The sequence below is a fragment of the Melospiza melodia genome, chromosome 21 (genome assembly GCF_035770615.1).
Source record: "Melospiza melodia melodia isolate bMelMel2 chromosome 21, bMelMel2.pri, whole genome shotgun sequence".
Taxonomy (NCBI): Eukaryota; Metazoa; Chordata; class Aves; order Passeriformes; family Passerellidae; genus Melospiza; species Melospiza melodia.
The window spans coordinates 11,989,579-12,007,958 of NC_086214.1; the positions used below are offsets into that span (position 1 = coordinate 11,989,579).

The window sequence follows — 18,380 nt, forward strand, 5'->3', positions numbered from 1 at the left end:
CTGCCCCGTGCTGGACTTAGGATGGGGTGGATCCAACTTTGGGAATGTTCTCCCCACACAGCTCAGGCCCTGGGGCTGCTCCTGATCATGTACAATTTTTATTTGAATTTGGGGACATTTTGAAGGGTTGTGAAAATCCTCACACGAGTTTTGCTCTCCTGCTAAGCAGGATTTAAGGAAAAGCTGCTGGGAAGGCTGGAGGCTGCCGAGAGCTGCAGTTCTCAGCCCGGGCTGGTCCCGGCTTTAGGAGCGGGGCTTGGAGCGGGCCCGGAGAGCCGGGACCGGGCCGGGACAGAGCTCGGGGCTGAGGGCTCAGGGCATTTTTCAGGGCACTGCTCAGGGCTGAGGGCAGCGCTCAGGGCTCAAAGCTGAGGGCTCCGGGCAGCGCTCGGAGCTCAGGACAGCGCTGAGGGCTCAGCGCTCGGGGCTCAGGACTCGGGCTCAGGGCAGCACTGAGGGCTCGGGGCTCAGGGCCCGGGCCGGGCCAGCACTCGGGGCTCAGGCTCGGAGCCTCTCCTTTGTTCCTTTGTTAATCCCGGCTCGGGGGAGGCGCTCCAGGATGGCTCCCGCATTCTTTCGGGGCCGGGATGACGCACGGCTTGTCCTAAAAAGGACTTGGCCGGGCAGAGGGGCCGGCTCCGTGAGGGAGAGGGGCGAGGCCTGGGCGAGCAGTTTCTTTTTTAACCGAGGGATGACACAAGCCCCAGTCATTTCCTCATTAATCGGTTCAAACCAGTTCTTACAGGAACTGCCGCTGATAAATGTGGGACTTCTCCGAAGTCATTCATTGGGTTCTCGGCGCTGCTGCCTCCCAGGAAATGCTCCGGCTCTCGCCTTCCTCCTCTCTCCCAGCGCTGCCTCGCTCAGAAAGATTTTTCTTTTTAAGAACTTTTTTGAGGATCTGGGGAAATGCATCCCTCCCGAAGTATCAGATCAAAAGATGAAATGTGATTTATTTCGTGGGGTTCTGTTTTCTCGAGTAGCTTCGAGTTCTCTGCTGAGCTATGGCTCAGCCTGAACTTTGTTCTGATTAGGTAAAGTGGTAAGTTTAAAAAAAAAAATGTTTTTTCTTTTTTTTTTTTCCTCCTCTATTTTGTCTTGTTCTCTGGGATGAACTTTCCATCAGTGCTATTCCGAGTATAGGTCCTTCTCTTCAGAAGCCATTTCAAGAATATTTGGAAGCTCAGAGGATAAAACTTCACCACAAATCCGACAGTGCTGTGCCACAGGTAAGTCCCTCTTTGCCTCCCTCCCTCACTTTTCCCTTCCCTGCCTTCCTTAGATTTGTTGTTTTTACAATCATAACTCCCCATTCTGTTTTTCAAAGATCTGCACTCACCCAGGGAATAGATAAAAATCTCATTTTAAAAGCAGCTTGGGAATTAAAAATATTAATTGTGTGCTACTGGATTTAAATTCTTCAGAGAAAAAATGAAAGTATAAATCAAACCCGGTGCTTGTCTTGCCTCTGCATTAGCTGCCTCTTTGGAAAGTTAAATTTAAGGAGAAAAAAGTTGCCTTTTTACGTGAAGTAGTAACTGGGCAGCACCGATACTTCAGAAGCCGGTGGGATCTGTGGCTCATTGGGCAGTAAGAGAAATAAACTCCCCAAGCCTTTAGTCTTTGAAAGGAAAGGAAATTACAGTGTCCGGGGCAGGTATATGGGGCAGAGGTGTGCTTTGATACAGAAAAAAGTATTTCGAAATTTTTCAAAACTTGCCCTGAATTTTCAATGGGACAGAGCAGCTTTGACATGAAATTTTTCAGGCTGCTGAGGCATTTTGAGGTAAAATCCAGGGATCCAAGTGACATTTCCCGTGCAGAACTTGCACTGTTGGAAAGGTCCCTTTGCCGTTCGTTACCACAAAAGAGCCGGAGCTGGGGAGGCTCTGCCTGGACCGGGGAATGTGCGCAGATTGCTGAGCTGGGCTTTGCTGCCCTCCTTTGACAAAAAGCACAACTTCCAATTCCCGTGAATCAAACACTGCGAGCGGCCGGGAACTTCAGGGCCACCAAAGAGTGGGATCCTAACGGGGAGATAACCCAGAAAAGGCAATTTAGGGAAAAATCCCCGTTGTTAAACAACAAACTGATTCTGTGGGAGGAACGGGGAGTGACAGTCAGGGGCTGCTAATTCTGAGCTCCACGAACTGTTCATAAAGCCCAGGCAATACTGGGAATAATAAATCACTTTGGGAGCCCTGGGAATGATCTGGGACTCTGGCAGCCCCTCTTGCATTGTCTTTCAAGGGACCTGCAGGAATCCTGTCAGCTCACACTTGGGTCCTGCTTTTAATTTGATTAATTGCAGAATAAAGACCTGGTCAGGCTTTCCCCTTTCACCCAGAACTCCCCGTGTTCCTAATTTTCATTCTCCTCCTCCTGTTTTGTCTCTTCAGGGGGAAAACTGGCTATCCTGGATATTTGAAAAATTGGTGATTGTCATGGTTTGTTATTTTATCTTATCTATAATCAACTCCATGGCCCAGAGCTATGCCAAGCGACTGCAACAGAAGATGTACTCGGAAGAAAAAACCAAATGAGCTTGGAAAAAATGGGAGAAACCCCTCAGGATGGGTTTTGGCAGACACGAGAAATGACACAACTTTTCATATATTTAAAAAACAGCATTATTCAAAAGGGGGGAAAATTTTTAACATCAATTTTCAACTGTTAACAAGTTTGGTTTTTTTGTTTGATTTTGAAAGTAATTTGGATATTAGAGCAACGGTTTCATTGACAAACTTAGAAACGTTTCAGTAAGGGGTGAATGCTTCAGAGTCTGGGTTGTGTTTTACAGGATGGGCACTGGGGTGTTAATGCAGTTTAACACAAATGTTGTCCATCCAAATTACTTCCAAAACTGATGCTTTAATACTCCCCATCTCCTGATTTAACCTCAGAATCACCTGAGGGTAACATTTTCTTTTGAAGGGTGGCTGGTTTGCTTTTTCCATAAGTTTCAAGACCATGAAAATGTAAATAACTGAGTACAGGTGGGGTACAAAGTGTTGCATGTCCCTCATGGTAAGGCTGTTCTGTCTGAGTTCCCAGTGTCCCATTGCATTGCACGCTGGACAAGCCACCCTCTCCAACTTCATGATGTTAGCAGAGATGGTTGATGTCAAAATGCTGAAGCCAACATTTTTTATTCTGTATATTTAGAATGAAGTTAAGATAAAAACTTTATAAAGTCATCTTATGATCATTCCAGAATTTCTTGTGTCAGTCTTTTTAAGCTGTTTCTTTTCCTCTCTCACTTTGGATGCTCTGTGCATGTTTGCTCATCCTTCCTGCACTAATGGTGCTCAAACCCTTTGCTCTTTTTTTTTGTTTTGTTCTTTTTTTTTTTTTGTTCTTTTTTCTTCAGAACCTTTTGCTTAGCAAAGGGAGGAGGAGGGCTGTGCCTTGCTTGAAGCACAGTCAGTGCTTAAGTAGGTGAAATAGAGAACAAGATTGGTTATCTCACATTCTGCTCAGGTGTTTGCCCCCGAGCCCTGAACTGTGGGCAGTGGAGAGAAGAAAAAGGGAAGAGTTCAGATTGCAGCTGAAAGCAGATTTTGTGTCTGCCCAGTAATGGTGCAGAGACCTTCAGAGAACCTTTCCCCCCACGCTTTTAAAGTCAGATTTGTTTTGATCAGCGTGTGCCAGTTCAGATTTCCAGGAACAGAATTGATACTAAAATGGTTTTTTTCCCTCCTCAGTGCCTCAGTCCCACCTCTGCTGTACCTGCATTGCTCTCACCACTTGTGAACAGTTGTTTTTTATTTTTTCTCATTTTTATCCTAGGGGGGTGAGCACTGAGAATTAATTTGCCTTTCTAATTAGCACTCTCAGGAGATGGCCCAGAGCCCAGAGCTCAGTTTGGCTGGGGCTGCTCCTGGCCAGGTGAGGCAGCTGGGGCAGCTGTGCTGAGCTGAGCTGAGCTGTGCCAGCCCTGGCTGTACCATCCTGTCGGATAGCTTATCAGACTGATGTTGACTGTTGGATCTCATGGCAACAACAGTCGGTAGGCTGTCTGACATTTTGGTATCTCTCATCTGACCCTTCCTCAGCCATGCCCAGCTGTTTCCACTGAGCCTCAGCAGCAGCAGCAGCAGCACATCCTGGCAGTGCCTGGGCTGGCACTGAGCTCCATCCTGCACAACAGAGCCTGCTGAAGGTGGAGCTGCCCTGGGCTGAGGTTTGTACTTTTCTCCAGGCAGTTTGGGGGGGTTTGCAGGGGCTGCTCCAACAGGTTCAGTTCTGGTGTCTGCAAGTCCCAGAGCAGGAGTTGGTCACTGTGAGGGAGTTGAGAGCTGCTCAGCTGCTCCTGGTGGTTTTTAAAAGGTGAACAGTAATAAATTTATTTCTTGGCCTGAATATGGCCTTTGACAGTAATGTCACAAAGAACTTGTTGTGGTACAACTCCAAACCCCAGAGCTGTGTTTAAACTTCACCTTTCCAGGCTGCAGACCCTCGTGTTGCACTCTGTAAGGGATCCCTGAGGACACTGGGTCAGTGACAGCCCTTGGCTGCTCTCCCACTCCTAGGGGCAGCTTTCTGGTCCCCAGATCTGTCACCTGAGGGCCACAGGTGTTTATTGTCCTCTCACTTCTGGGAGGGGAGGCACTGATGCTGTGCTGGGGTCCCTGTGTGTTCTCAGGTTGGGATCAGGATGCTGCAACAATAACTAAAAGAGAAAAAAACCTTTTTCCCTAGAGCCTGAACCAATAAACTGCACATTTCTAAATGCTTTGGAGGTCTCCTTAAAATTCTGCCTCTCACCCACTGGAAAACCACAAGGAAAACTGAAAACTTTTCCCCGCTTTTGGTTCAATATGTTTACATATTTATAGTGTGAAATATAAATATGTCTGTTGTTCTTCAGTTTGTGTTTCCATGTGTCTATTCCAATAAGCTCTGCTGTTATTTTGAAGCTTTCTAACACTAATGAAAGAATAGAGTGATCATTCTACCTGCTTCTATCTGGGAGATAAGACTTGGTAAAAGGTAAAAAACCCCATAAAAATAGAAGGAAAAGTGACACAAACCTGATGAGATTTGCAATGGATAGTTTTATGTTTGCTCAAATAAACAAAGAAATAACGTTTCCCAGTGTTTATTTCAGCTGGATTGTTTCCATTCTCTGTACTGAACTCTCCTGGTAACTGTGACATTTGCTGTCCCAGACATTCTCCTGTGTGGCACAGGAGATAATTCAGTTGCATTTTGTGCCTTCAGAGAGACTCAGCCTTTAGCATTTGACCTGAAAACGTGGATTTTGCTCCCTTAACCCAAAGTTTCCTTTTGTTGTACATCTCTTCATTACACATTAGCAGCAGTCAGTCAGTGCAGTGTGCTGGGGACAAATCCAAAGGGAGCTCTTGCAGGAGGAACAATCTTGGCACAAATCCCTATTTTTAGCTGCTGTTTTGTGCACTTGGACACTAAATAAAGCATCTTGCTTTTTTTTTCTGGGAATGACTGAAAATCACACAGAAGTAACAGCCCTGTAAGAACAACTAATGACTTTAATGTGACAGATTTTTATTTTAGTCTCATTATCTGTGAAACGAGGTCAGGTGGGGCTGCAGCTCCTCCTCCTCGAGGTTCTCTCCTTTCTCCTGCGTGCCCTGAGGATTGTGGCTCCCCACACCCTGAGAGGGGCAGTGCCCCTGTGCTGGCTGCCAGCCCTGCCCCAGCAGTCAGGAATTGTTGGTGCAAGCAGAGCTCAGGTCACAGCAGCCAGGGCAGGTCAGAGCTGCTGCTGTCCCCAGCCCTGTTCCTGCTCAAGATCCTTGTCACCAACAGGGTGACAAGGGGCTTGGTGCTGTTCCAGAAAGTTCTTCCCTGCTGTGCTTTTGGGCTCTGTTATTTCATTTGTTAGCATCAGCCTCCCCCTCGCTGCAGGCACTGCTCAGTGCAAACTCTGGATGTTTCCCTGATTATCAAACAGAAATAGAAATATTAGTGAACAAAATTGATGGCAAGTGTAAAGAATGGTGGGGCTTGGGTGTGATCTTAGGAGGTAAAAATTATTTGTATTCTTTGAAGCACATGGTTAAAAAATACTTTGTAATCAGCAGTTAAAAGGCTGAATGTAATTCTAGATAAGCTAATTAGAATGACTCCTGAGATTTAAAATTCTGTGCATTTTTTGCTGTAAATTTGGTTGGTTTTGGAGAGGAAGGAAAAGCAGTAAGAAAACAGTGAGATTTCACCCACTCTCCATACTGCAGCAGCTGCTGGAGTGGGAGGGGACCCTGCAGGGCAGGTGAGGGAGCAGTGCTGGCTCACCGTGACCCGGGTGAGGAGTGGAGCAGTCCCCTCCCCTTGAACCCCTCTGGTGCAGTCAGACAGGAGGTAAATATCTGCATGTGCTCTTGCAAAGTCATTTTTAGAAGGATTAGGGTGAAAAACTGAGCCTGCTGTGGCTTTGCTGATTCAGGTGCCTGATGGAGGGTAGGAAGTGCTGGCCTGAATTTCTTCATACATTTCATTTGTTTATTGATGCATCCACTCAGCCTTCATGAACGGCAGCAGAACATTGTTCTGGCAGAGGGAGAGGCTGAACAACCTGGGTCAGCTCTCACAGGAGGGGAAGCAGCTCAAACAGAAACTTAACACTGTTATGTCACCTCCCAGCAAACTGGGAGAGCCCTGCAATCTGTGACTGCTTGGAATGTGTTCAAAATTCAGGGGAAAAATGGTATTTTGATCTAAAATAGGTGATTATTACTGTGTTTGAATTATGAGTGAGGAGGCTGTTGAGGCCACTCAGCCCTGCAGTGCTGGTGGTGTCCAGGTGTGGTGGAACACAGGTGCAAATGGGGACCTGGAATGGGCCCAGCTTGGGGTTAGTTTGCTTTAGCACTGCCCTTTGTTGTGCTGAGGAGGTTTAATTAATTTATTATTATTATCATCCCTGAACTGAGTCAAAGAGCAGTGCTGCATTAGCATTAAACCAAAGGTCACCGTTGGGCAGAGCTGCTTTGGGGAGCTCCGAGCTGCTGTGGAATCTTCCGTGATCGCTCCGTTCGGGGCTGCCCGGCAGCGGCAACGCGGAACCGGCGGGGGAGCAGCGGCACCCGGGGCTCGTTCCTGCTCTGATAAAGCCACACCCGGCTCTGCAAACGGCTCCTCTGGGCCTCACAACGGGCTGCTGGCTCTGCTGACACCTGTGAGGAATTCTCACCACAGCAAGGCATTTCCCAAAGCTTCTTGCATCAGGAAATGACCTCGTGGTGCCTCTTGGTGCTGTCAGGAATGAGCCTGGCAGTTCTCTTGCAGGAGCTGCTGCTGTGTAAAACATCAATACCTTGTTCAAGGCTCACACTTTGAGGGACTGTGGCTCTCCTCAGAAAGGTTATTAGGATTTTTCCATCCTTTGATGGAAAACACAAGTTTCTGTGCTCAGCATTTCCCTGTCTCGGAGAGAAAACACATTCAGATTTACAACCTCGTGCAAATCCCACCATGGTCACAAAACCTCTCTGGGCTGGCTGGAAACCTCGCTGCTCCCTGGTTTGCTGCAGCTGCTTTCTGGAGAGCTCTTAGGATATTTAGGATATTTTCATAACGTTTCATTTCTCAGATTCCTGGATTTGAAGGTCTCTCCTCAGCCCAGCTGACCTCCTGTGACACAGGCAGTGCATTCCTGGCTGTTGTGTAAGGCCCGAGGTGGGGAGCAAGGAAGAAATAAGATGTCTGAAGCCGGTATTTACTTGACTTCCAACTCATGGGTGCCAAAACCATTTTCAGAGCAGTATTCTGCTACTACAAGTGGTGATTTTCGTTCTGTTGCCTCCTTTAACTGCTGTACAAAGTGTCTCTCCCTCTTTGCTGGGGCAGGGCCCAGGGCAGCCCAGGAGGAGCCCGGTGTTTGTGGAGTGAGGCAATCCCTGGCAATGCTTTCCAGCTGTGACTGAGAGATCCTTGCAAGTCAGTGAGAAAGGAAAGGGTTGAGGTGTTGTTTGGCAGAGCCTGAGAGCCTTTGCTTGAAGCTGTCACTGCTGTCCCCTCCCTGGGGCCCTGCAGCCTCTCTGCCCTGTGTGGAGCCCTTTTGGCCAGGTTCAGGCCTGTTCCCTGCAGGTTTGTTTGGCTGGAACAGGAGCCCCCGTGCTGAGGTTTCCTCCTGATGTCACTGAAGAGTGAGCTCTCCTTTCACAGCACACATCAGGTTTGTGTCTGGTTTTTATGTGAAAATTCTGGGTTTGAGGGGGAGCCTGACTGAATCTTTGTAGAGGAAAATATTGTGAAACTCTGAGCTAGTGGCTGGTGGGGGGAATGGAAGCTTTGTTCTTGGGAGCAGAGTATTTAATTGGATTTTTGCTCTTTCATTGCCATATTTATGGTTTTGAATGTTCTATCAGTTCCATTTGGTTTCTTCACCAAAATTCAGCCCATAAAGGAAAGATTCACAACTCCAAATCACTCATAAACACAATTCCTGACTCCAGTGACTCCAGTCAGCTAACACTGCTGGAACTGCCCAAAGTGGGTGGGGAGAACTCCCAGAGTTTCCTTTGCAAGGGGCAGCAGGACAGGCCAAGCCCTCCACGGGAAGATGGATCCCTGAACTCAGGGTGGTTCCAGCCCACGGGGGCAGCAGGAGCTGTGAGTTGGTGCCCAGCTCTCAGCAGCCCCTCTGAGATTGCAGGGAGCAGCCCCAGCTGCCCTTGGCAGCCCAAGCCAGGATTTGATTCCACCTCCAGCCTGTGGGATGGGGCCACTTCCCATCCAGCTCCTGTAAATGATCTGGTACAGCCTGGGCACTGCTGGGCACAAGTTCCAATCCAGTCCTGCCCACAATTACACCATCCCAGGCAACTGAAGTGGATTTTGTGAGCCTTAAATAAACATGACATTGTCCATGTAACCAAATATGTACAGTAATCATTTTAGCAGAATTTCAGTGCAAATCCAGCACGGGGCTCCTTTCTCCTCACACAACCAGTGAAACAAAAGCTCAAGAAATGGTTTTATGTCTTTTTCTTTGTTTTTGTTTAACCAGTGGCTTATTTTAGTTTCTCCACTTAATGCTTTTACTTTTAAAATAGGAATTTTGGCCTAGAGAACACCCTCAGTTTACTAAGTTTTCTATCTTACAGTGTAACATTTGAGGTTTTTAAGTTTGGTTTTAAGACAAGAAGATTTCTAGCACCTAATTGACACAGATAAGTGTGACTCTCTTAGGAGCCACTGTTCAATGTCTCTCAGGCTTGTATGAACATGGAGTTAGAATTTACATTTCCATGATCTTTATCATGGAGCACCTTTACTCTAAAATTGGCCTTGATTCCCTGAGGAGCAGCTTCTCCAATCTCCTCTCTGGGGCCGTTTGCACCTTTCCCCTGTGGCCGGCAGGAATTTCTTTCTCGCAGCTCCTGGAAGGGTTAATCAGGGCTGTGCTGGGCAGGGGAAGTGGATTCCCACAATGGGGCTCAGAAGGGACCTTTGCGAGCCCACTTGGGCTGACAGAGCCGGAAAAGCTCCGTGGTTCAAGCTCAGCATTATCGGCTCCACTCCAGGCGTTAAAGCTGCCGAGTGTGGGGCCGTGCCCTCAGGAGTGTGGGGCCGTGCCTCAGGAGTGCGGGGCTGTGCCCCGAGTGTGGGGCCGTGCCAGGAGTGCGGGGCCGTGCCTCAGGAGTGTGGGGCCGTGCCCGAGTGTGGGGCTGTGCCTCAGGAGTGTGGGGCCGTGCCCGAGTGTGGGGCTGTGCCCGAGTGTGGGGCTGTGCCCCGAGTGTGGGGCCGTGCCTCAGGAGTGTGGGGCTGTGCCCGAGTGTGGGGCTGTGCCTCAGGAGTGTGGGGCCGTGCCTCAGGAGTGTGGGGCCGTGCCTCAGGAGTGTGGGGCCGTGCCCCAGGAGCGTGGGGCCGTGCCCGAGTGTGGGGCCGTGCCTCAGGAGTGTGAGGCTGTGCCCGAGTGTGGGGCCGTGCCCGAGTGTGGGGCCGTGCCCGAGTGTGGGGCTGTGCCTCAGGAGTGTGGGGCCGTGCCCGAGTGTGGGGCCGTGCCCGAGTGTGGGGCTGTGCCTCAGGAGTGTGGGGCCGTGCCCGAGTGTGGGGCCGTGCCCGAGTGTGGGGCCGTACCCCAGGAGTGTGGGGCCGTGCCCGAGTGTGGGGCCGTGCCCGAGTGTGGGGCTGTGCCCGAGTGTGGGGCCGTGCCTCAGGAGTGTGAGGCTGTGCCCGAGTGTGGGGCCGTGCCCGAGTGTGGGGCTGTGCCTCAGGAGTGTGGGGCCGTGCCCGAGTGTGGGGCCGTGCCCCGAGTGTGGGGCTGTGCCCGAGTGTGGGGCTGTGCCTCAGGAGTGTGGGGCCGTGCCTCAGGAGTGTGAGGCTGTGCCCGAGTGTGGGGCCGTGCCTCAGGAGTGTGGGGCTGTGCCTCAGGAGTGTGGGGCTTTGCCTCGGGAGCGCGGGCAGAGCCGGGAGCAGGAGGCTCCAGGGGAATTTGGAATTTGCTGCCCTGGAAAAGCTCAGGCTGGGCTGCCCTGGAGGAAAGGCAGCAGCTCAGTTCCTTTGGAAGCTTTTTGTGCTATATCGGATCCATGAATCACTTTCCTGATTCCTCTTGGGCAGTTTTTAAAGTGGAGTCCAGCAAAAAGCAGATTTCTTTAAAGTACACTCAGTCCTATTTCCTTTTGGATGTTTGGGCTCCCATTTAATAATATTTATCCATACTAAATTTATTAGCAAATGCAGAAAGTGAATTATTCCTTCAAGGCCCTTTTGTACCTTAGTGCTTCTCAGTAGTGTTTCAACTGGTAATTTGAATATAATTTCCTCTTTTCATGTGTTAAATCCTGCTTGTTGTGGGAACCACAGATTTTTTTTTCTTACACATTTCCATCCTTCCTGTACTGGTACTGAGTCTAACCTTAAAAATACCAATATCTATTTATGCCCAAAGAAATAATTTGTAACTACATTGCCAAACACTTACTGTGTTTAAAACATTTTAGGCTGTTAAAGGTTATTCTTTGATTTTGGTGGGTTATTTATGATTTTGGTGGGTTTATTTTGCTTTGTTTGTGGGTTATTTTAGGGGGGTAGGGTTTGTTTAGGGTTTTTTTTTTTTTGTGGTCAAATAAATGTTCCCCTGTTCATGAAATGTCTGCTATAGTTGGAGTTCTTGAATCAGCTTCCAAGGGAGCTGCACCTGTCTGTTCCAGCAAACAATGGTGAGATTGGAGCATTGTTCTGAGTTTATGGACATCCTGTGGGGACTTTGCCTACAACAAGCAAGGTCAAGGCCTCTGACTCTGCTGTTCCTGTCTCTGAGCCATTGGCTTGTGCTGACCTTTGATCTACCTCTTTAATTGCAATTGTTAATGAAATAAAGGCCTCCTTCCAGGCTCTATTTACATAATTAATTTTATCAATTACACAGAGAATTATTCCTCCACTTTTTAATGTCATTGCAGGTGATGACTGTTTGATAGTGGCTGCTCACTTCCTGTCACTCTGACCCCCTCCACATCCTGGGGAAAAAATAAAGGAATCCCATCATAGATCAAAAAACCATGAAGGCTGAGTTTGGGAAAGGGTGTGAGAATTTCAGAACTGAAAAACATTCACAGGAAGAAGCTTAGAGATGCCTGAAACAATTCCTGCCAGCCCCTGCTCCAGAGCAGTAAGGGATTACAGCAGCTAAAATTTGAATTTTTGCTTTGGGGTCAGACATTTTACCTGTGTGCTGTTTCCTGATGTGGCACAAATTCTGCCATCAAACAAACAAAAAAGACCAAATATCCTGCTCCATTAGCCTGAAGTGCCTTAAATAAATAACAAATATGGTTCTGTAACATTCATGGGTTCACTGAGCACCTGCTGTGCTTGCCTCATGCAGAGATAACATGAGGTTATTTCTGCAATAAAGTTATTTATTGCTACAGCACTACAATAACCCACTGCTCTCTTCCTTGTTGCTCAGGGAACTTACCTGCCCTTAGCCTTTAAAAACTCTTTTACCTGTTCTGGGAAGTGAGAAGGAAAAGGATTCCTGGGACCTGGCCAGTTTTTCACGGAGTTACCTGTTCTCATTTCTGTAACTTCAGTTTGTGATCTGTTGAAAACACCAGGGGAGTTTATTTCTGAACATCCCGTGCCTTTTGGAGGAGGGAGAAGCTCACCATGGTCTCCTTTCCTGACCCTTTGTTCCTGCACACTCCAATTGCCTGTGCTGTTTGTCTGAACTTCTTGTGCAATCTTTCCTGCAGTTCCTTCTGTGAAAATACCCAAATTAGACAATGGTTGGAAGGGGCAGAAAACAGCAGCAAATCTGAGCAGAGCAGGCCCCAGCTCTGAGCTGCCAGTGAAATGGCACTAAAAGCTGAAGGTGCACTGTGAAATTTGTCCATTTGTCAAGGAAAAGTCCTTGAGATTGATTTAACTCTTTGAATTTTTGGCCTGTGGGGTTATTTCTGTGGGAGAACAGTGTGACATGGGGGGGATGGCAAGAATTCCCAGAGCTCTCCCTACCATTAATGAAGAGCTGACTGAGGCAGGAGAGAGCTCAGTCTTACAAGGTAATTTTTAATTCTACTGCACATTTTTATTAATTTTAATTCCGTGGGTGCCCTCCCAGGTCATCCCATCCCTTCTCCAGCCAGGAGGGAGCAGCAGGTTCCCAGGGCACCACCTTGTGGTCGTGGTAAAATTTGTGAAAAAAGGAGCCAAGGCCTTAAATTGACTTTGGAAATTAGAAAATGTATTGTATTTATTATGTCAAATTATAAATTCTTGCATCTGCAATCTACCAGCTATCCCCATCGCAAATATGTTTAAATAATTAACAAGTTAATTAAGTTATAACTTGGAGAAAAACAGGAGGTGTAGTTTTGCTTAGTGAAATGGTCAGAAAAGGATATAGCTAGAGTATATAGCAAATGTATTGAAAAATAGGTATTTATTAGATATATTAAATAAGAATAACATGAATATATGAATATATTCCGTTCAGATACAGTTCTTGCTATTCACACACACACACAGACACTCTGCTCCTAAGACTGAAAAATAACCCCAGTCAATAATTTACATACTTCAGGGTGTTGATGGAAAGTTTTCCAGCTTGATTCTTTCAGAAAATCTCTATTTCAGACGATCTTAACAAAGAAATAAATCACAGATTGGTGTAACTGGAGATAACTTGTTCCAGGGTTGTGAAGCAGTCCAGGAAATCTTCCTCTTGGATTCCAAACTTTGTGTACTGGTGAAGGTAAGCTCTGTGTGTGGAAGAATGGGTCAGACATTAGAAATCAGTGAAGATATTGGTAATTAGTGAAATATTAGCATAATCATTTTCACTTACTTGGAAGCAAACATATTCCAAGCTTTTCCCACAATGCTGTCAAGAGGTTTCAGCAGGAACTGGCTGTTGCTGACCAAAGCAGCAGATTTTTCATACTTGTTAAATGCTCTGGGAGTTTTCCATGCAGTAAAAGCATCCTGGGGGTTTAGCCATGATGTGTATAAGGAGGGATCTTGGAAACTTCCTGCAGCAGAAACAGGACAAAACCCACAGCTGATCCCTGTGTGCCTTATCAGTGCTGTCAGATCAGTTCAGGCCTGGGAAAGTATCTGCAGAGGGGCAGCCTGCTGAAAATACAACTTTTAAACAGATTCCTCAGATTACCTAGCAGCACACTGCTGTGGATATTCCACCTGTCAGCAATGCTCACCACTCCAGAAACAGCTAAATTTATTTTCAGGCATTAGAGCCAAGAATTCCAGATATACAGACTTGAGTCTCTTCCTCCTTCCCTAAAGTGCTTCAGGAAACTCAGAAGTAAAACACAACAGCCCAAAGCAATTAGACAATGTGGCCTTGGACAGTAAAATGTTTCTAGAGGGAATATCAACCTTTGGAGTCAAATGTGTGGTCCTGGGCTGTTTCCACTTGGCTCAGGTGTGGTTGCAAAGCCAGCAGTGAGATGTGAGACCAGAGCCCTGAGGGCTGTGCTCCTCCCTTACCCAGCTCCACGCTGTGCACATCTTTTCCTCTCAGGATGAGCAGGTTGGCAATGGAGGTGTTGAAGTGCAGGGGTTTGTTTGTGCAGGGGATGGAGGAGCCTGGCTGTGGTGGTCGTACTTGCCAGTCAATGCCTTTGGGATTTGGGAAAAGGAGATGGAAAAGTGAGTTAATGTTTTGTGAAATGCAGATGGGAACTGTCACTGTGCCCCAAGCTGAGACCACCCTGGGGCTTGGAGCAGCAATCACACAATTCCCAGAGAAACCACTGCTAATCCAGGATTTGCCTGGCAGTCAGTGCCACAGAAAATGGATACCTGCTTCTATTCTTAGCAAGGCTCCAGCCCATTCCTTGCATAACTGGGAGCTGCAACTGAACCCTCCATGTAAATGACATGGGAGAGCTGAGCCTGATTTTTATGCATAGAAGGTGTAAAAAGAAAAAGCAGAGCTCCCACCCAAGGAATGTTCCAAATGAGTTATGTAAATGAAGTGCACAGGCACAGACTGTCAGTTTGGTTTGTGTGTTTCCAACAGTTATAATTAACTGAGATGTCTGGAAGCAGAGCAGGAGCAGTCTGGAGCTGCTGTGGCAGCTGAGGGAATGTGAAAGGAGCAGCTGCTTTGGTGGGGCCAAATTCCTGCTGAGGGCAGCAGCTTCTCTCTGAACTCTGCAAACCATGCACAAGTGAATGTTCAGAGTGATGGAGAGGGAAGGGCTGGGGTTCATTTACCTTCCTCCATCTGAGCATTAGCAATGAGCATCTGCCTGAGGTGCCTGAGGAGGCCGGGCCAGCTGAAGGTGCTGTAGGGCAGGGAGCTCTCGGCCATCTGGGGGATGTTCCTCAGGCCCAGCATCCTGAACTCGGGGTGTGGGACCAACGACTCCAGCAAATCTCCTGAAAGGAGAAAGCAAAGGCTGCTCATGTCTGACAGAGATATTGCACAGGGCAGGTGAAATGGGGGCAGAGTGAGGGATGTTCAGATTTAGCAATTTCAAAGCCATGCAAACTTGCTGTGTGTTACTGAGTTCTGTACAGGGGGTTAGTAGCTTTTATTTTACAGTTTAGTTCAAAATCTCAAGGACTCTCTCTGCACTCCAGACAGATGTGGAAGTTTAATTTTAGAAGCAATATGGGCAACTTTTTCTAATTCTTTCAAGGTACAAACGTCAGTCTGCTGCATGTTGCTGCCCACGGGTCTGCTCACCTCTTCTGCCTAAGCAAAACTCAAAACTCTCAGTTTGTTTCAGCTCATACAAACTTCTAACCCAAAGTGAAATGTGAAACTCAGTCCAAAATTACTGCCCTGAGCAAATTTCCTCTGAAATGTGAACAGGTACAAGGCTGTCTGTGATCACTTGTAAAAGGAGAAACAGGGATTTTGGTAAAGAATTAAACCAGAAGTTGGGGGAATCTATTTTTGACTCTGCTACAACATTGGGATTGAACTTCTTTTCCTGTCTTAAAACTTGGGATGTTTCCAAACACTTGAGCAAGGAGCTGCAGACCTTCAGTTCCAGTGAGCTGAGCCCAGAAGGGTCAGTGGCTGCTTTGGTACCTAAGGGGTTCCTGCTGTAGCCTGAGCCCCCTCCTGCTGTGTGAGCGGGCTGGAAAACGCTGCCCAGCTGGTGAGCAATGACTTGGTTGACATCCCTGAAGGAAATCTGTTTGATGTTCAGCAGCTGGGCACAGATCTTGTGGATGACATCATTCTCATGGACAAGGAGGGCATCTGAGGAGTGGTACAGATGTGACAGAGTCAAAACAGAGTTGTAGTTTTGAACAATGACCTGGAAGCAAACAAAAAAAACCACACACAAAGAAGAGTCAAACAATTTAATCTCCTTTTAGTTTATAATCCCCTGGCTCCTGCTGTTTCCTCAGTTATGATTTAGGAAGTCATTAATTTTCTTTGCCAGAGTGCAGAATGAGGTCAGAGCCTTTTCATGGAGAGAGGGCAAGACCTGTGAAAATCAGGTTATCCATCTCCCTCCATACAAACATGCTGCAAGCAGATCTGCCTGGGAACTGATTACAGAGCTGAGATAAGGGCAGATCAGGAGATTTCTAGTTGGCTTCTTGTGAATCTGCATCACCTCAGCACTTAAATTAAATTATCAATAGGAATTTTTTGGTAAAAATTCTTTAGCTGCGATACCGGGTCACTTGAACTTTTTCAGTGTAAAATGTGTACCCATTTTAATGTTTATTTCTATTTTTATTTTTTTTCTATTTCTGTTTTATTTTTTTTATATTTCCCCATTTTATGTCTATTTCTATTTTATGTTTATTTCATTTTATATTTATCTTTATTTATTTATGTTTATTATTACCTATTTATTATGCTTATTTACCCATTGTTTAGTTTATTTCTGTTGTAGACATTTTGTTTAAAAGTCACCACTAATTATAAACCTATAAATTCTATATAAACTATTATTATATATTAAAAAGCAACATGACATTCACCTCCCCAGTGCCATAGGGCCAGATGACGTGGTTCAGGATGAAGGAGGTTGGAAAAGCATCTCTCAAACACTGGGTGACAAACGCCCCCAGGCCTGAGCCTGTGCCCCCAGCCATGCTCATGATGGTGAGGAATCCCCCCAGTCTGTCACACCTCTCTGCTTCCCTCTGCACCAGCTCCATGATTGCTTCTTTGTGCCTGGGCCCGTGGACACAGTACCTGTGGGGTCACACAAAACACCAAAATAAAGCAGAAAGGTGAAGTTATTCATAAAGCAAATTTTACTTTAGGTGCCACAGCTGCTGTATGAGCTCCTCAGCCTCCAGAGCTCCCCCAGGGAAGCTTGAGCTGCTCCTACCCGTTGGCCCAGTTGTTCCCAGATCCTTGCTTCTGGCAGAAGTGGGAGTGGCTGCTGTACCTCCAGTGGCCAGAGCTGGCAGCCATGGACAAGGCCTGGCTGATCACCTTGGGCTCCATGTCCACCAGCACAGCCCGGGCAGCAGGCACTGCACAGCAGGGAAAACAGAACGGGGGAAAATGCTGATTATTTAATGGGATGATGGGCTTGGATGGGTACAGTGGCCCAAGGTTATTCCTACCACTCTTAATGGGACAGTACAGAAAGGATCTGGCCATGCCCTGATTTCTGCTGAACCATTCATTGAGCCAAAACCAAATCTGAACTCCAGAGAGCACAGATCTCTCATAAAATAACCCATTTGATGTATTTTGTACTGAAATCAGACCCTGAGAGGGGGAAAAACGCCCTTTAAAGCTGTACCTGCAGATTGCTCCTCGCAGAAGAACCGTTCCTTGCAGCAATCCTGGTAGGATTGGTTCTCATTTTTGGAGCACAGCCCGTGGGTGCCACGGCTGTCACTGCAGAGAGCACTGAACACCTCATGCCCAATCTGGTTCCCACACTGCCCGAGCTGCACTGTGACAATTGACATCCTGATTCGCTTGGTACTTAAGCCTGAAAAAGAAAATTATTTGTTTTCTCAGTTTTTCTTGGTAAAGCAGGACGGGAGCAAGTAATTATAACTCAAGAGTTATAGGACTAGGATGCAAAATTGGAAATCTTAAGCCAGTTCAAAACCATAGCTATTTTCCAGCTGACAATTGCACCAGGCCTGATGCCAGATCCAGCTGAGGTGACAAAAGGATTCCCTGCAGAATTCCCCTTGTTCCCACCACACAGAGCAAACTCACTCCATCCTGGTATGTTTTGACATTTTCCCCCACTCAGCATTTGACAGCAGCTCTGCTTTCTCACTTTTCTATTCCCTCACAGAAAAAAGGTAATTTTTAAAAAACTCTCATGGTTATTCTGGGCTGCTGTTGCTCACTGCCATCCCAGCCGTACCAGCACTCATTGCCATTCCCGCCCGATTCCAGCCCGCGTCGGGTGTTGCTGGGAGACTGAGTCACCCCTAGCGCAGAAAATAAATAAATAAATAAATATCTGAATTATTGTCAGGAAAGGCTCACATCCAAAGCGCACCACACCGACCCTCCCGTGCCCGATGCTCTGCGTGGGGAGCCTCACTCGGGTCCCCGCGGGCACAGAACCCCCTCAGGGCGGGTCTCCCCTCAGGGCCGGGCTCCCCTCAGGGAACACCGCCATGTTCCCGGCGCCCCCTGCCCTCACGCCCCTCGGTCCCGAGGCCCATCCCCGAGCCTTTCTCCTCAGTATCCCGTCGCGGGGTCCCGCTGATGTCGGTGCGGGTCCCGGTTTGCCCCGGGTTCCCTCAGGTCTCACCTCATCCCCGCCTCCCCGCCGCGCCTTCGAACGGCCCGCCGGGCGCATGCGCACAGCGCGCTCCGGGCGGGCGGCCCGGCCGCTCCCGCCCGCCGCGGCTTCACGGCGCCCTCTGCGCACGCGCCGCCCGCGCGGCTTCACCGCGTGCTTTGCGCAGGCGCAGCGCCGCTGGCGGGGGCGGGCGGGCGCGCGGCGCGCTCACCG

The 18,380-nt window shown here is 47.9% G+C and overlaps 3 protein-coding genes across 6 annotated transcripts in view; 2 read left to right on the forward strand and 1 right to left on the reverse strand.

Moving 5' to 3' along the window:
- The window catches only part of VMP1 (vacuole membrane protein 1), a 61,311-nt gene extending 58,095 nt beyond the window's left edge, over window positions 1–3,216 (forward strand). For all 3 annotated transcript variants that reach the window (XM_063174068.1, XM_063174070.1, XM_063174069.1), the window contains exons 11-12: window positions 1,127–1,229; window positions 2,400–3,216. In XM_063174068.1, coding sequence (XP_063030138.1) covers window positions 1,127–1,229; window positions 2,400–2,543 — 247 coding nt within the window. In that variant the 3' untranslated portion in view covers window positions 2,544–3,216. The remainder of the gene's footprint in view (window positions 1–1,126; window positions 1,230–2,399) is intronic.
- A 6,202-nt stretch (window positions 3,217–9,418) lies between these two features.
- Window positions 9,419–10,310, forward strand: LOC134428000 (chorion class high-cysteine HCB protein 13-like). The gene is made up of 2 exons (XM_063174255.1): window positions 9,419–9,724; window positions 9,783–10,310. The coding sequence occupies exons 1-2, from the start codon at window positions 9,419–9,421 to the stop codon at window positions 10,308–10,310; spliced, it is 834 nt and encodes a 277-aa protein (XP_063030325.1).
- A 2,350-nt stretch (window positions 10,311–12,660) lies between these two features.
- On the reverse strand, window positions 12,661–18,223 carry TUBD1 (tubulin delta 1). 2 transcript variants are annotated; one of them, XM_063173948.1, is made up of 9 exons: window positions 18,177–18,223; window positions 17,196–17,390; window positions 16,773–16,920; window positions 16,417–16,633; window positions 15,506–15,737; window positions 14,680–14,844; window positions 13,948–14,079; window positions 13,286–13,469; window positions 12,661–13,199 (listed from the first exon to the last, which is right to left on the reverse strand). In XM_063173948.1, the coding sequence occupies exons 2-9, from the start codon at window positions 17,365–17,367 to the stop codon at window positions 13,097–13,099; spliced, it is 1,353 nt and encodes a 450-aa protein (XP_063030018.1). In that variant the 5' UTR covers window positions 17,368–17,390; window positions 18,177–18,223; the 3' UTR covers window positions 12,661–13,096. The 2 variants fall into 2 exon arrangements, with proteins under 2 accessions (XP_063030018.1, XP_063030017.1); XM_063173947.1 differs by lacking the exon at window positions 18,177–18,223 and adding an exon at window positions 17,781–17,829.
- Between the last annotated feature and the right edge of the window lie 157 nt (window positions 18,224–18,380).

Coding starts and splice junctions, on each gene's coding strand:
- LOC134428000 (XM_063174255.1), top strand. CDS start 9,419: ATGGGGCTCAGAAGGGACCTTTGCGAGCCCACTTGGGCTGACAGAGCC. Junction 9,725..9,782: donor AGTGTGGGGCTGTGCCCCGA/GTGTGGGGCCGT, acceptor GCTGTGCCTCAG/GAGTGTGGGGCCGTGCCTCA.
- TUBD1 (XM_063173947.1), bottom strand. Junction 14,080..14,679: donor TAATGCTCAGATGGAGGAAG/GTAAATGAACCC, acceptor CAAATCCCAAAG/GCATTGACTGGCAAGTACGA. Junction 13,470..13,947: donor TGTGCACAGCGTGGAGCTGG/GTAAGGGAGGAG, acceptor TTTCTGCTGCAG/GAAGTTTCCAAGATCCCTCC.